The 18,158-nt window shown below is 39.8% G+C and overlaps 1 protein-coding gene across 1 annotated transcript; it reads right to left on the bottom strand.

The window, feature by feature from the left end:
• Nucleotides 1–12,796: 12,796 nt before the first annotated feature.
• On the bottom strand, nt 12,797–13,910 carry LOC137732423 (MLP-like protein 328). Its single transcript, XM_068471732.1, has 2 exons — nt 13,694–13,910; nt 12,797–13,294 (listed from the first exon to the last, which is right to left on the bottom strand). The coding sequence occupies exons 1-2, from the start codon at nt 13,875–13,877 to the stop codon at nt 13,026–13,028; spliced, it is 453 nt and encodes a 150-aa protein (XP_068327833.1). The 5' UTR covers nt 13,878–13,910; the 3' UTR covers nt 12,797–13,025.
• Nucleotides 13,911–18,158: the final 4,248 nt, after the last annotated feature.

Genomic DNA, 18,158 nt, shown 5'->3' with positions numbered 1-18,158 from the left:
AAAAAAAGAGGTTGTCTCATCAAAATAAAATTATGACACAAACAAATAATGTGGGGTTCATGTTACTTATTTGGAATCAATCAAAGCTGAAGCATTGATGCCTAATTTCAGAAAAGTTTTTCTTTTCTGGATGCAGCATCTTTTCACAGGATTTCTTTTTCGGTTGTTGTATTGTGAAGGAACTTCTTGGATAGTTTTTTTTTTGCCCTTTTACACTAGCTTAGTGTCTTCCTGCCAAAATAATGACACAGAAAGTTTTATCAAAAGGGTTGGCGATGTCGGGCAGCAAATGTAGTTTCCCGTGAAATTGCAAAATTTGCTCACAATCTGATGATTTTGTCTCTTGGGTTGGCTCTCCCTTCTCGTAACTGCTGAAGACTGATGAAGCAGAAATTTAATCATCGATGAATTTCCTTACTAATCCATTATCTTCCCGTTTCTTGTTCACTTTGATTCGTTCATAATCTGATTATTGTTCATTCTAATTCCAAGTGCGTAAACGTGCCCTCATAGTTATGGACTTGTTCGCATCATTTAATTTTCCTTAAATACCCGACTTCGACTCCTATGGTTTCACAAGAAAATAATCTCTTTGTTAAACCAGAAAGTTTAACGGTTCATTAATTAGCAACTATTTCATTTTTGAACAATATTTGGTTACTCAAAAGATGAGTAAGAGTTCCTATTCAAACCTATTTGTTGCCGATTCATAGAACTTCATGTTTATAATAGAGCAGTTTATATTAGAAATCACTTTATAAAAATCGTCTCTACAAAAAATTAATTAGACTAAGGTCGTTTAGTCGTTGAACTATGAATAAACAAATGAAAGAAATTGGTGAAAATATTAAACCGTCTATGTATTTACTAAAATAGATTGACTAAATGACCTTAATTTTAATTCAATTTTTGCAAAAATGATCTCCACAATGTGATTCATAATATGAATAGTTCTATTTCTAAGCACAAACTTCAGTGATTCGAACATGAAAAAAATTTGAGTAGGAGTTCTTACTCATCTTTGAGTAGCCAAGCATTGTTCTTCATTTTTTTTTTTTTTTTGGTGTGTTAGTGATAGTCTGACAAAGAGCAATAATAAGTCAACTGTGAAAAGAAAAATATGGTACAAACGGAAAAACAAACAAAATGAAAAAGAAAACAAAGTAATATTCACTTTGAAGATTTTGTTTTATTCATTCCCTCTGGAGTCATTCAAGAGTCATCTACAAATGTTTTTCCAGAATTTATTTACATTTTTACTAAAAATTGGTTCTAAAAATATTTTCATCAAAAGCGCTTTCATTCATTTAAAAAGAATATTCAAATAAGCACATATATTATGCACGTATACTGTAATTCCAACTTTGGATAGATCGAGCCATGAGTTTCCCAGTCTCCTTCATGCACATGAACTCCCTGGATACTGCCAGAATAAATTTTTGGGACGTGTGGCGAGACTGGCTCTTGAAGATATTGTAGAACTTCTCAGCAGGTGCCTTAATTTCAATCTCTGTCCGTGCAGAGTCATGTTTATGATCAGTTGGGATGGTACTCAACAATGCGTACAAGGCCTGTTCTAAAGAAAACTTAAGGGAACCCCTTTACTGCTACAGTTAAATTATGCAATATTAATTTGTGCTATAACTTTGAAAAAGCAGTGCTTCGAACGATCACATGAAAAACATTCGTTTATTAAAAAAAATTCAGATAAAGAAAATGAGAAATTAAGTTCTCATTCTTCTTTTTTCTATTACATTGATTAAAATCTTATTTTTTTATTAAGGTCCTAACTTTTAATGAACATCATTATTTTTGTTATAAATTATTTATATATCAACATAATTAAATTTTATTTTTGAAATATATTCAATTAGTATTAGAAACATTACATTTGATACATTTATATTTATCATTAAACTTTGTATCTATTTTTAGTTTGTACCATTTTTAATTGGCAACCCTTTTTTAATTTGTATCAATTTTCTTTTTAATTTTAATTTGTACCCATATATTAATTTCATTTTGTGTCCATAATTTTTAAATTTTTATTTATACTCATAATTCATTTATAGTGTACTCATATTTCATTAAAACTCCTTTTTTTTTTCTTTATAAATGTACCACTTTGTTATATGTAAAATGTACCCTTTTTTTTTTTTTTTTTTTTTTAGTAAATGTACCATTTTTATTTAAAATCTATTTATTTTTTGTTAAGAATGTGTACATATTTATAATAAAATGTACCCCTTTTCAATTTTTTTAACACTATGGGTACATTTGTTTGACATTTATTATTTCAAAGGTATATTGTTACCTATTTTTATCTATTTATTCAATCAAAATTTTTGAGTTTTTTTGACACACCCCGACCGAGATCGGAGCGTGCTGGCCGTCACACTAAGGTGACGTAGCCATGTGCACGTGCGGAAGCTAATAAAGTAATAACGTAAGTACGAATAGTTAAAAAACTAAACTAACATACAAAGTACTAAATAAGTACTAGCGTGTGAGTCACAATTTCAGAGCCAGACAACAGCAGTCCAAAAGAAGAGTTAGCGACAATAGTTCACCCGAAGGTAACCCTACAATGATAGGTGTCTGTCAGAAGTGCCGAACAAGCCCTCTGGGAAACCACCGGAACTGCTACTCAACTAGAACCTGGAGGGGCGCAAAACAAAAGTGTGAGTGGGCAAAAACAAAGCTTTCGAAAACCATTTATAAAATACTTTCTAACCCCTCGCCGTAAAACCTGTATACTTCCCAGAAAATATATACACATAATACATATGCCAAATATGCTCAAAGGTATATCAATCATGCTCGAGAATATGCCATGCCAAAATCTCATAACAATATGCAAGTGCCCAGGTATAAACATATCAATATCATGTAATCTGGCAGCCGGAGTCACCTAACGTGACCTGTACGGCTGCATCTAGAGCTCAAATCTCAATCTTAATATCTAAACCTGCCCACGAGTCGGAACCACCTAAAGTGGTCTGTACGACAGGCCTGGGTGTAAACAAGTGCTACGATCACGTGAAGACTGGGCGAATAATCGCGGGTCACCTACGAGTCGGAACCACCTAAAGTGGTCTGTACAACAGGCCTGTGCACCTACCTTGAATCCAAGGTAAGCATAAGGTGCGGGAGGTGAACATCACGTGAAGGACTGTGCCCTGGCCACGGGCGGGAGCACTAACACCGGGGGTGCAGGTTATGAGCTCTCTAACTATCTCAAACCATTACTGAAACATAAACATGCACAACGCTTACCTGGCACTTACCTGTGCGTCCACAGCACCCAATATGCATATGTATAAATATATGCAACTAATAACGTACCCAACGATGCACGAAAAACGATAATGTAATGCATGGCATAATGAATAAACATTTATTCAAGTTCTGGGAAAATATAGTATATAGGTATATACAGAAAACCAAAAGCCCACTCACTGGTATGTAGAAGGGTCGTAGCCCCCCTGCCTCGCGTGTGCACGCTCGTCCTCGGGGTACGTGTCACTTATATGCGAAATAGCTATAAAAAACATTAACTTTAAAGCACATAACCAACTTCTCGTAATAACTTATCATACATTGCTCAAATTGGACAAATGAATATACCAACGTGCTCTACACAACCTCAGGATCACAACCATATTTTTTTAAAAAAATTTGGACCCCACACGCGCCCCCACGCGCCAAAATAGGCACGGACCTACGCGCCCCCACGCGCGGCCACGTGCCATGCACACTGACGGTGTCAACTGACGCCGTCAGGAATATTCCGTTAAAATTCCGGAATATTCCGTTAAACTTAACTGGATACCGTTACTGCCGTTAGGAATATTCCGTTAAACTTAACGGAATATTCCTGTTTCTTCTCCGGCCTACCCTCGCCGGACTCCGGTCGCCGGAAAACTGAGAAAAGTTTAAACTCACTATTCTCCTTCGTTTTTCAACCATTTTTCACGTAATTTATACCAAAATGAAGCCCTAAACATAATCTACCACGTTGGACAAGTTTTAGGGCCTAAAAACAACGGAAACAAACTTTTCAAAAACATGAAAATTCGGCCAAACTTACAGTTCTTGGTTCCGACGTCCAAACCCGTCCAACGATGTACTCCCAAGCTCCTTGGGACCTCACCAACACAACTACAAGCTTCAAAAGTCCAAAAACTAACTAGATTAATCTTGCATGAACAGTGCTCAAAACTGCCATTGTCGAAACGACGTGAAAACGTTAGAGTTCCTACCTGAAAATGGTATGGCTGTGCTCGCCTCGACCTCACGAGTCCAATGATACCCTTAGTTTCTTCGATCTGTGAGGATTTGGTGGGTTATGGGTTTGTCCGTACGTAATAAGGTGAGAACGGGAAGGGAGAGAGAGATGAGAGACAGAGACAGAGAAAGGGTAGAGAGAGACAGTGGATGTGCAGGTGTGTGTGTGGCCCAACACATGCCACAACACACAAAACAACCAATAAACGTGACGAAAATGAACTAGGGGCAAATATGTAATTTCACAAGTGCGTTCTAATAATCCCGGGACGGGATGTCACAACCTTCCCACCTTAATAGAATTTCGTCCCGAAATTCAAAACAACAAGCAGCAACCCCTAGTGGCCAAAGAACAAACGAGGATACAAATCCCTCATCCGGTCTTCTGTCTCCCACGTAGCTTCCTCAACTGAATGGTTCCTCCACAAAACCTTCACTAAGTTCACCGTCTTGTTCCTCAGAACCTTCTCTTTCCAATCGATGATCGTCACCGGTTCTTCGTCATACGTCAAATCCGGATTAATCTCTAACGGTTGAGGAGGTATCACGTGAGATGGATCAGCAACATAGTGTCAGAGCATAGACACGTGAAAAACATTATGCACTCTAGCCAACTCCGGAGGTAACTCCAACCTGTAAGCTACCTCACCAACTCGTTCTGTGACCATGTATGGTCCGATGTACCTGGGGCTCAACTTCCCCTTCTTTCCGAATCGCACAACACCTCTCCACGGTGAAAGCTTCAAAAATACCCAATCTCCGACCTCATACACTCTGTCCGTAGCATGCCGATCCGCTAGACTCTTTTGCCTGTCTTGAGCTGCTTTCAGGTTAGACTTAATTACCTGAACATTCTGAGTAATCTCCTCGACAATCTCTGGACCCACTAAAACTCTTTCTCCAACCTCTGACCAACACAACGGTGTACGACAAGCTCTGCCATACAAGGCCTCAAATGGCGCCATACCAATGCTCGAATGAAAACTGTTGTTGTAGGCAAATTCCATCAGATCTAACCGCTGGTGCCAAGCATCACCAAATTGCAACACCGAAGCTCGCAGCATATCCTCCAAAGTCTGAATAGTTCTCTCTGACTGTCCGTCTGTCTGTGGATGATATGCCGTACTGTAAAGTAGTCTCGTGCCCAAAGCTTCCTGAAAAGCCACCCAAAACTTCGATGTGAATCGTGGATCACGATCCGAGACAATACTCACTGGGACACCATGATACTTCACCACCTTCGAGATAAACAACTCCGCTAAACGGCTCAAAGAATACTTCTCTCTCACTGGAATAAAATGTGCCGATTTAGTGAGCCGATTGACGATCACCCAAATGCCGTCAAAGCCATTATGTGTACGCGGGAGCTTGTACACAAAATCCATAGTGATATGTTCCCATTTCCACTCTGGAACGGGAAGCGGCTGCAACAACCCAAACGGCTTCTTTCTTTCTGCTTTAACTTGCTGACAAACAGCACATATGCTCACCTACTCGGCTATCTCCCTCTTCATACCCGGCCAATAATAAAATGGTCGAATGGTATGATACATTTTGGTAGCTCCTGGATGCATGGCGTAAGCCGAGATATGTGCTTCATCAAGAATTTCTTTCTTCAACTCCACACTATTAGGCACGAACATTCTACCCTCTAGCATCAACATGCCATCCGAATCATGAACTCTGAGGTCTCACCTCCTTCCTTGCTCTCGAGCTTGAATAAGTTCTTGAGTCTCCTGATCGGCTACCTGCACTTCAAGCACCCGATCAATAAGAATTGGCCTAACTTGGAAATTAGCAAGTAGCGCCACTTCTCGATCTTCGGCTTCTAGCCTTACTCCCGTAGCACGCAAGTCCACCAAAAGAGGAACATGACTCGCATACAACGCATTGATACGACCATGAGACTTCCTGCTAAGTGTATCAGCCACTACGTTCGCACGACCATGATGATAATCAATCGTGCAATCGTAATCACTGAGCAACTCCAACCACCTCCGCTGACGAAGATTAAGCTCCCTCTGAGTAAAAAGATATTGGAGGCTCTTGTGATCTGTAAAGATCCTGCACTTCTCTCCGTAAAGATAGTGTCTCCACAACTTCAACGCAAAAATGATAGCAGCCAACTCCAAATCATGTGTAGGGTAATTCAACTCATGAGATTTCAACTGCCGCGAAGCATAAGCAATCACCCTACCATGCTGCATCAATACACATCCCAGACCATTCAAGGAAGCATCGCTATAAACCTCGAAATCACCACTATCGTCTGGGAGTGCCAAAACAGGTGCATGAGTGAGACAATGCTTCAACTGCTGGAAACTCTGCTCACACTTATCATCCCACTCAAATTTAACATCCTTCCTCGTTAACCTCGTCAGTGGCAAGGCAATCACTGAAAAATCCTTAACGAATCTCCGATAATACCCAGCCAAACCAAGGAAACTTCTCACCTCGGTGACGGTTTGTGGTTGCTCCCAACTCTCCACAGCTGCCACCTTCTGGGGGTCAACCAGAATACCCTGAGCAGAAATGATGTGTCCCAAGAAGGCGACTTGATCTAACCAGAACTGGCACTTGCTAAACTTAGCATATAGCTGGTGTTCCCTCAACCTCTTCAACACCAAAGTAAGATGTCGAACATGTTCCGCTTTCGACTTAGAATACACCAGAATATCGTCAATGAAGACGATGACAAATCTATCCAAGTAAGGCTGGAACACCCGGTTCATCAAATCCATGAAGGCGGCTGGTGCATTCGTCAACCCAAATGGCATAACCAGAAACTCGTAATGACCATAACGAGTCCTGAATGTCGTCTTAGGGACATCATCCCTACTGATCTTCAACTGATAGTAACCAGACCTCAAGTCTATCTTAGAGAACACACAAGCACCTCTCAGCTGATCGAACAAATCGTCAATACGGGGCAATGGATAACGGTTTTTAATCGTCACCCGATTCAATTGCCTGTAATCGATACACAGCCTCAAAGTTCCATCCTTCTTCCTCACAAACAAAACTGGAGCGCCCCAAGGCGAAGTACTAGGCTGAATAAATCCCTTATCCACTAACTCCTGCAACTGAACTTTCAATTCCCTTAACTCCGCGGGAGCCATACGATAAGGAGTTAAAGAAATAGGATTAGTACCTGGAATCAACTCAATAGTGAACTCCACATCTCGATCTGGGGGTAAACCAGGTAAATCCTCGGGAAAAACATCAGGGAAGTGTCTGACCACTCTCACATCCTCCACTCTGCCAGGAACAGCCTCATCTAACACCACATGAGCTAGGTACCCCTGACAACCTTTAGACAACAACTTTTTCGCTCGCAGAGCCGAAATAATGCCATATCTCACCCCACTCTGCTCACCAACAAAAGTAACCACAGGTAGTCCAGGTCGGTGAAACGTAACTACTTTCCCGTAACAGTCAATGTTGGCACGATAGAAATGTAACCAATCCGTGCCCAGAATCACATCAAAGTCCACAATATCTAACGGGATAAGATCGGCTGACAGAGCAACACCCTCTACGATCACTGGACATCCTGGGTACACACAATCTACAACGCAACTCTCTCCTCTAGGCATAACAAACTCTAAATCATACCCTAGAGGTGTGGGGCGAGGTTGCGTCATTTGAGCAAATGTATGAGAAATTACGGAATGTGTAGCCCCACAATCGATTAAGACTCTAGCAAAACAACCAAGAATATTTAACGTACCCATAATCAAGTCTGGGTTGTTCTGAGCGTCCTGCAGAGAAATATTGTGAAGACGCCCCTGTCCCTGCTGACATCCGCCGCGGCCTCTACTCGCCTGAACACCGCGTCCCTGAGCACCACGCCCCTGATTGGGCTGACCCAACTGTCTCGAAGACCTTGCACTGCTAGTGGCAATCTCCCCCTGCTGATACTGTCCTCCCTGATACCACTGAGAACCACCCGCTGGAGCTGGAGGATACGGCATATAGCCGCCCGAATACTGAGGATAGTCACCCTGGGAATAGGGATCCTGGGGATACTGATACTGCCCCGGAGCATAAGGGACAGCATCACCCTGATAGTGGTAAGCACCACCTCGACCCGTCTGGCCGTAACTACTAGGACCCTGGATCTGCTGGAGTGGTGCAGGTGGTGGCATAAAGGTCTACTGTGGTTTCTGCTGCTGCTGACCCTGGGGACAATTCGCCGCTCTATGTCCCACCTGTCCACATGTGAAGCAACCGTTGCTACCACGTCTACACTCACCGAAATGCCGGTTGTTACACCTGCGGCAAATAGGGGCTCTGCCTCGACCACCATCGCCCTGCCTCTGGCCTGTAGCGCCACCAGAAAATCTACCTCCACGACCCTGTCCAGTGGCACTGAAGCCACCACTCGAAGAACTCGAGCTAGCACCACCCCTCTTGAAGTTCTGAGTCTGACGGAGCCCGAGCGATGCCTGACCTTTGCCTTTGTCATCTTTCTTCTGGTTGCTGTCCTTCTCTTCATCAGTGTCGCTCGACATATTCTCAGAGTCCTCGATCCTCAACAGTATCTCATAGAAGTCCCGGTAAGTCTCGCTGTGGACAGTAGACGCCATAGAACGCCACTTCTTCCTGGTGCCCAAACGGAAAAGACGAAGCATCTCCGCCGGATTACCAGTGACATCAGGATGGTAACGAGACAAGTCCGTAAACTTGCGATAGTACTCATTCGCCGACATCTTCCGCTGTTTTAGCTCGGTAAATTCCTGCTTCTTACGGTCAATGTACTCAGGGGGCACATACCTTCTCTTGAACAAATCCGTAAAAACATTCCAATCTGTCATCTGATCTGGAGTCAACCTACGAAGCTCCTGCTCCTACCAAGCTGCCGACTCCGTATCCAGAAACCACGAGGTCGTCTCGACCCACCTCTCCATAGGAAGGTTCCCCTGATTATGCAGCACACGGAAAGTCTTCTCTATGTGTTCTAGCCAGCGCTCTGCGCCCTCATGCCCCTCACTACCCTTAAATTTATCCAACTTCAGATTGTACATAGTCTCCAGAGGAGTCCTCTGGGGAGGGCGCATCACTGACTGAAGGGCTGTAGCAAAAGCTTCCCCCAACTGAGTAATATCGGGGAAACTAGGCTCCGAAGAGCGACGGGGTTCCCGACGAGGCGGCATAATTCTGACAGAAGACACCAAAATCATTAGAATACTCACAAGGACACAGGACTGCCAAACCTAGGCTCTGATACCAAACTGACACACCCCGACCGAGATCGGAGCGTGCTGGCCGTCACACTAAGGTGACGTAGCCATGTGCACGTGCGGAAGCTAATAAAGTAATAACGTAAGTACGAATAGTTAAAAAACTAAACTAACATACAAAGTACTAAATAAGTACTAGCGTGTGAGTCACAATTTCAGAGCCAGACAACAGCAGTCCAAAAGAAGAGTTAGCGACAATAGTTCACCCGAAGGTGACCCTACAATGATAGGTGTCTGTCAGAAGTGCCGAACAAGCCCTCTGGGAAACCACCGGAACTGCTACTCAACTAGAACCTGGAGGGGCGCAAAACAAAAGTGTGAGTGGGCAAAAACAAAGCTTTCGAAAACCATTTATAAAATACTTTCTAACCCCTCGCCGTAAAACCTGTATACTTCCCAGAAAATATATACACATAATACATATGCCAAATATGCTCAAAGGTATATCAATCATGCTCGAGAATATGCCATGCCAAAATCTCATAACGATATGCAAGTGCCCAGGTATAAACATATCAATATCATGTAATCTGGCAGCCGGAGTCACCTAACGTGACCTGTACGGCTGCATCTAGAGCTCAAATCTCAATCTCAATATCTAAACCTGCCCACGAGTCGGAACCACCTAAAGTGGTCTGTACGACAGGCCTGGGTGTAAACAAGTGCTACGATCACGTGAAGACTGGGCGAATAATCGCGGGTCACCTACGAGTCGGAACCACCTAAAGTGGTCTGTACGACAGGCCTGTGCACCTACCTTGAATCCAAGGTAAGCATAAGGTGCGGGAGGTGAACATCACGTGAAGGACTGTGCCCTGGCCACGGGCGGGAGCACTAACATCGGGGGTGCAGGTTATGAGCTCTCTAACTATCTCAAACCATTACTGAAACATAAACATGCACAACGCTTACCTGGCACTTACCTGTGCGTCCACAGCACCCAATATGCATATGTATAAATATATGCAACTAATAACGTACCCAACGATGCACGAAAAACGATAATGTAATGCATGGCATAATGAATAAACATTTATTCAAGTTCTGGGAAAATATAGTATATAGGTATATACGGAAAACCAAAAGCCCACTCACTGGTATGTAGAAGGGTCGTAGCCCCCCTGCCTCGCGTGTGCAAGCTCGTCCTCGGGGTACGTGTCACCTATATGTGAAATAGCTATAAAAACATTAACTTTAAAGCACATAACCAACTTCTCGTAATAACTTCTCATACATTGCTCAAATTGGACAAATGAATATACCAACGTGCTCTACACAACCTCAGGATCACAACCATATTTTTAAAAAAAAATTTGGACCCCACGCGCGCCAAAATAGGCACGGACCTACGCACCCCCACGCGCGGCCACGTGCCATGCACACTGACGGTGTCAACTGACGCCGTCAGGAATATTCCGTTAAAATTCCGGAATATTCCGTTAAACTTAACTGGATACCGTTACTGCCGTTAGGAATATTCCGTTAAACTTAACAGAATATTCCTGTTTCTTCTCCGGCCTACCCTCGCCGGACTCCGGTCGCCGGAAAACTGAGAAAAGTTTAAACTCACTATTCTCCTTCGTTTTTCAACCATTTTTCACGTAATTTATACCAAAATGAAGCCCTAAACATAATCTACCACGTTGGACAAGTTTTAGGGCCTAAAAACAACGGAAACAAACTTTTCAAAAACATGAAAATTCGGCCAAACTTACAGTTATTGGTTCCGACGTCCAAACCCGTCCAACGATGTACTCCCAAGCTCCTTGGGACCTCACCAACACAACTACAAGCTTCAAAAGTCCAAAAACTAACTAGATTAATCTTGCATGAACAGTGCTCAAAACTGCCATTGTCGAAACGACGTGAAAACGTTAGAGTTCCTACCTGAAAATGGTATGGCTGTGCTCGCCTCGACCTCACGAGTCCAATGATACCCTTAGTTTCTTCGATCTGTGAGGATTTGGTGGGTTATGGGTTTGTCCGTACGTAATAGGGTGAGAACGGGAAGGGAGAGAGAGATGAGAGACAGAGACAGAGAAAGGGTAGAGAGAGACAGTGGATGTGCAGGTGTGTGTGTGGCCCAACACATGCCACAACACACAAAACAACCAATAAACGTGACGAAAACGAACTAGGGGCAAATATGTAATTTCACAAGTGCGTTCTAATAATCCCGGGACGGGATGTCACATTTTTTTTATTGTAATCATTTTTAATTTATATGCTATATAATATGGGATTTTAAATCCCATAACATGTCAAGTAATTAATATCAAACATATGAAAATACATATTAATAGCAATAATGAGGTGTACAAAATCATGGAACTTTGATAAAAAAAAAAATTGAATACTATAAAGGGCTTAGTCAATAATGTTATTGGCTAGGGACTGGATCCAAAGTCTCTTTAAAAGAAATATATAAGACAAACGTACGGAATCACTTTAGGTTCGATTAAGAACCTGATTTGGATCAATAATATTAGGGTGCTAATATTGATATCATTAGATTTCAATAACTAATCACTGGTTTTTTTTTGTTTGCAATATTATACTTTTATTCAACTACCACATTTTTTTTTCCTTCTGGATGTATGAAAATTCAGGCATTGCGTTCGTTCTTTTGTTGAGAAGTCATCACCAACTCCCTTGCCCTACTATTTTTATCAAGGAAAAATAACTCCCCATGTTTAAAAGCTGTATAATTAACCAGGATGAATGCTGGACAACTGTCGAAAGAAAAACTCAAAATTCATTGTATAATTAATAGTGAGACTACAGCCTGACGAAGAACACGATTGTCAAAAGTTATATAAAAAAAATGATATCAGAGTAAATCTTTAATGGATCGGAAAATGAGTCTTTAAATATAGAGTGTCTTAATTAAGTGCATTAGTGTAGAATCTTTTGTACTAAAAAAAAGTTATATATATAATATTGAGAATGAATCCCACACTGATGGGAGGAGGGATCTTGCATGGACTTATAAGTAAGTTGGGCTACTCTTCATATTGCCAATTGGTTTTATAGTTTAACCTCAAATTTTTTCATAGTATCAGAGCAGGTTGTCCCGTGAAGCCGAACGACCACGCGCTCTCCATGTCACCCCTTTGTGTTGTCCACGTGTTAGGCTTAAAAATTCGCCACACGTGAGGGAGTGTATTGAGGATGAATCTTACATTGATGGGAGGAGAAATCTTATATAAACTTATAAGTAAGTTGAAAAAAAAAATATTGGACAAATATTATAGAGTACACCACATTTTATTTTATAGATGTGATCGACAACCACAATCTATTACATCACATTGTCATATATGACATCCTTCGTACATCTTTTACAATACACACAAACCCAATTAAGAAAAGCATTTTATTTAAGTAGGTACGCATTGATGAACATATGCATGCATGATTACATATAATTGAACCCTCTACCGTTGCATATGACATATGGTTTTTTGACCTATATCTAAAAGTCCCTTAATTAATTTATGCTCCCAGAAGGTGAGCATCAAGATCCTGGACGAGTTTAACCATCAAACCGACATATCTATCTGGAGCTTCAACATTCTCATTCAGTTTCTCGTATTCGATCCACAGGTTGGCAATGCAGGTGCCTTCATCTTTTTGAGTGAATTTATAGACACCCTTGAAGCTCTTATAATACTTGAACACTTCTCCTTCCAATCCTTTCAGAGTTGCGGCCCTGTTCTCATCGTCTAGCTCCACCTTTTCCTTGAATATCCCGACATGGTCCCCTATATATATGCATGCATGCATTCATGGTTAATTTCGTAACAACAAAATATATAAACTTTCTCACCCTCTCTTATTACGATCTTGTTTCCACTGTAGCAACAAGGGGGCAATACGACTTATTTAGGAAACATGTATTTACTGTATATGACTGTTAGTGTCTAAAGCAAAAATTGAAGGAAGCATTGAAATATATAAGAGTTCATATATGGTAAATACATGATTTCTACAATTGTTCTATCTCGACTTTGTTTTTGCTACAATAAATCATAATTTCTACAAAAAAGCTATAAACATTGAAACTCATGCTATGAACGTATGATGATCTGAGCACATCTATTAAGGTATACAAACATATAAAGTGAATGATTAAACAGGAAAATTGAATTAAGTAGCGGTACCTAGTTCATATTTCCAAATCTTAACAGAGCCGTGTGTTTCCCAGTCTCCTTCATGCACATCAACTCCTTTGATATGGGTATTAGAGATGTTTGGGATGAGGTGGGCGCTCTTGAACATGTTGTACAACTTGTCAGCTGGTGCCTTGATTTCTATTTCAGTCCCAATTTTACCATGCAGAACCATGTTTATGAACAGTTTTGATGGGTGCTACTCAGAAATTATAAGAGAAGAATGTTAAAGGATATGTATAATTTGGGCTCCTACCCTCCTTAAATACAAGCGACTAGAGTTAAATTACGAGATAAAACTCAATATGTCCGGAACACGATGTAGTACACCATATATATGTAATATAAGTGGAGGGAAAGTTTTTTTTTTTTTTTTTTTTTCAAGTGTTCTGCTGCTTGTGTATAACATATGACATATGTACCCGTGTTCTGGATATTAAAATTCTCTCGTAATATTTTAATAGTGGGTAATCCAATTTAAAAACCAAATCATGCAACACGTGATAAAGATTAAGTCATATATTTTTAAAATCATACTTCTCGGATAATTGGAATCCTATGAAGTAATGATCACAAGTTCACATTATGCATGGATAGATGAAGGGTTTGCTCATGAGTAATGTTAGGGAGATCAAATAATAATGTGGGGGTAGATGATTGAATTATTACTTAAGTGTTGATTAATATGTTTATTTCTTATTAATAACATATCATTTGATTTGCACTCACGCATGCAATAAAAATTAGTTTACTACGATCACACTAAAAATTTATCTTTAAATGTTTTAAAATAAAATGAAATTTATCTGCAAACTGTTTTTTTTTTTTTTTTTTTTTTTGAAAAGGTACGATATTCATTACTAACAAATTTATATGTACATCAATGAGGATAAGGTGTAAACAAGGGGCCTCGATAAAAACTTTGCCGGGGTTTTCAATCCGGCAAAGGGAAAAAGAGATTAATTAGGAATTGCTATCCTCAAAGAAAATATCAAGAATTACATTATAAAGTTCCTCAAACCAAACCACAGTTTTACCATAACTCAAGCTCATACGTGCTAACCAGTATGCCACCTTGTTCGTCTCCCTTCCACTAAATTCAACCTTCCACTTAGTCAATGAATGAATAATTGCGTGTGTCGTTTAGAATGCTTTCAAAATGTGAGGTGTCATCACTTCCTTCTGCAAAATGTTTTAGAATAAAAAGTTTTACCTCTTGAATGATCACATCTATTTATTTATTATCATTATTATATTTTTGGAAAGATCGATACGTATGGGCCATGGCGTCTGGTTTTTTTTTGTTAAAAAGCCATCAAATGGGGAGGGAGGGATGAGGTATTAGGTATCCACAAATGTCAGTTCACAAACTCTTGTACTAAAAGTAATTGAAAAAATCAAACAAATCAATCAAATATTAATTTTTTCCCCAAGATAATCCACTAAAAAGAGAGATATGGATCCTTTCCTGAGTCCAAGAAGAGGATCTTCCTGACCAAAACAAGTAGACAGTTAGATTTTTATCTAACGGTTATAATTATTATAACTTTAAAGGAAACCTGTTTATCTAACGGCCCACGTGTCTTAGTCAGAAAGATCCTCTCCTTAGGCTCAGGAGAGGATCCAAATCCTAAAAAAGGGTCCACAACATAGTTTTTTCCACTAAAGTTTATTGATCATTGAAGACTATCATTGACAATTGATTATCCAACAGGTGCATTATTTATTTTTTAACAAACGGTAATAGTTACACTAATGGGATGGAGGAGTGTGCTAAGTCTTACAATGGGCTTGGCAAAATAATGTGATTCATCTTCGTTTTTTGCGAGAATCGAATCTAAGACCCCTTACTTATAAGTGAAAAGAAATAGCACTATACCGTAATATTGAGTGACCACGTGCATTATTTATAGATAACAATAATAACAAGATTTTTTTTTTTTTTTTTATGTTGGGCCATTTTTTCTAAGGTGATGCTAGAAAGACCATCTTTTTAAATTATAATTGTAAATCACGTGATGTAGCAGTTGATGGTTAGATTATTTTTTTAATCATTAAAAATGTAATCCAACCATCAACAACCACATCATTTGGTTTAAAAAATTTGGTCTAAAAAGATGGTCTCTCTATCATTTTGCTTCTCTGTATAACTTTTAGTCATGACTCTATACCAACTTTCATTTCTAGATTTTAAAATTACACCACGCTACTCGTTAGGCCCGATTTCGAAAAATCGAAAACCGAAAAAAAATTGAACCATTCACCAAACCAAAACAACAAGAAAAAAAAAATTGAATAAGCCAAATTGAACCAAAATTTCGGTTCGATTTGATTCGGTTTTAGTAGTTCAAAAACCGAACCGCACCAAAATACCTTGTAACCATAACAAGTGCGTTTGTTGCACTAGATTATCTCGGACTGGACTAAGCTCAAGAACTAAGTTAAACTGGCTTAGACTAGACTAAACTGGATTCATTTAGTGAAGCGTTTGTTTCAGTGTCGGACTAATATTTTTCTTTTTTTTTTCCTTTACCATTTTCTACAACACACTTTCTCTCTCAAGAAAGTTCTCCATTTTTTTCTTGAAATGTTATCCTCACAACCTAGAATCATCGTCTGCTCGATTGGGCTCTTTTGATAAATCCCTATGTGGAGCCTCTACATCCACATCCACAACTTCATCTCAATCTTTTGCACATCTTCACAAATTCGCTCAAATCACAAAATCCAAATTCGCTAGAATTGCAAATACCCATATTCAAATCACAAAACCCAGATTCAATCCCAAATTCGCTTCAATCACAAAACCCAACTTCACTGGAAGTGCAAATCCCATATTCGAATCATGAAACCCAAACTCGAAATGCAAACCCCAGACTCAAATTGCAAATCTAAAATTTCGTTCGAAGCTTTGCAACATTTGCAGAAATCAGTTTCCACCCACAAAATTGAGTAAAGTAAATGATTGAGAGCGCATGAGGAGGAAGTGGGCCCTCTAGAAGACACGACTTACTTTTGTGTTCTTCGAGATTCGAAACGAACAGACGAAGAGATCCTGGGATCACAAGTGTAGGCAACGGCAAAACCAGCAGACGAAGCAAGAAGGTAGAGGAGAGAGGACGCGACGCAGAGAGAGAATGGGACGCAACAAGATCTTAGCAATCCCATGGTTTTCCAGGGGATTGGCCAAGACCTCCTAGTGAAGGAGATAGTCCGTGCGAGTCTCGTTTAATCCCACTTAACTTAGTCCGTGTATGCAACAAACACGAGAGTACCTAATGTCTAGTCTTAGCCAGTCCAGTGAGAGTTAAGAAGTCCAAACAAACACACCCTAAGTGTATTCCTCCTCTCCTCCTTGTCCTCATGTTTTAGATAATCAGAATCACCTCGATAGACAAAGAAAAAGAAGGACGTCGAGATCCCTCCATCGCAACTCTAATAAGCTCATATCTATATATATTTTACATCAAATTCACTTGTCTTTTCTTAGTTAGTTCCTTATATTTTTGAGCTATTTACTTTGTTTTTGTGTTTTGTAGGATTTGTCAAGTAAATAAAAGAAAAATAGCACAAGTGGAATTTTAAGTAACAAATTCGTCAAAACTGCCTGTGCAGGTCAGCTGACTTTGGAAGCAAGTTGCGGACAGTTCAGAATGAATTAGAGAATGAGCCTTATATGCTTGGAAAGCTACGGATGTCTATTTTCTTGAGCATTTCACGGATTGTTAATATCATTTTTCTAGAAGAAGTTATGGTCGTTTTAACACTAAAAGGTTCCCAAGAGGCTGAGTAGTTTGTAACTAACAATAAAGCATTGACGGCAATAAATCCCATAAAACTAACAGCCAAAACTGATACGAGAAGGAACTATTGCTCCTAACATACCATCAAGCAAGGGAACAATAACTACCTGTTAAATTCAAAAGGAAAATGCCAAACATTGTACCTTCAGGTACTCCCAGAAATTACTGTACCATTCTCTCTTCCATGCATGTTCAGCTTTCTCACGTTTATGGCAAAGGAAATAGGTAGCAAATTGTTTAGCAAACTATGATGTTGATCATGTTAGTGTTCATTATTTGTGTGATTCTTATCCGTCATGTGCAGTTGCGACTTTTGCTCATAATCTTTCGGGGTTTCCAAATTCTCGTTTCTCTTAGGAGTTGTCTTAATTGATTGTTGTTTCAAATAGTTTTCTACTTCTTGTTAGGGTTACGCTTCATGTCCCCTCTAACTTATTATATATATTTTTTTACTTCTTCAATGTATTCACAATAATGTCTTGTTCCATGATAATTAATAATGCGGAGTGAAAGTGACATTCTTCTTTTAATTAAAAAAAACAGAAAAAAGTTTTATTCTGGCAGGTGTAGTGGTGATAAAACTTTACGTGGAAGATCCACAGTCATATTGTTATCATTTAACTGTTTAAGTGATCGGATAATATCCACACATA

This window comes from Pyrus communis, chromosome 4 (genome assembly GCF_963583255.1).
Source record: "Pyrus communis chromosome 4, drPyrComm1.1, whole genome shotgun sequence".
Lineage (NCBI taxonomy): Eukaryota > Viridiplantae > Streptophyta > Magnoliopsida > Rosales > Rosaceae > Pyrus > Pyrus communis.
The sequence above is the reverse complement of the archived record's forward strand: the minus strand, read 5'-3'. Positions and strand labels throughout refer to the sequence as shown.

What these genes read in the sequence shown, in the direction of transcription:
- LOC137732423 (XM_068471732.1), bottom strand. Translation starts at nt 13,877, where the DNA reads ATGGTTCTGCATGGTAAAATTGGGACTGAAATAGAAATCAAGGCACCA. An exon ending in GATTTGGAAATATGAACTAG is followed by an intron (nt 13,295 to 13,693) that starts GTACCGCTACTT and finishes GCATATATATAG; the next exon opens with GGGACCATGTCGGGATATTC.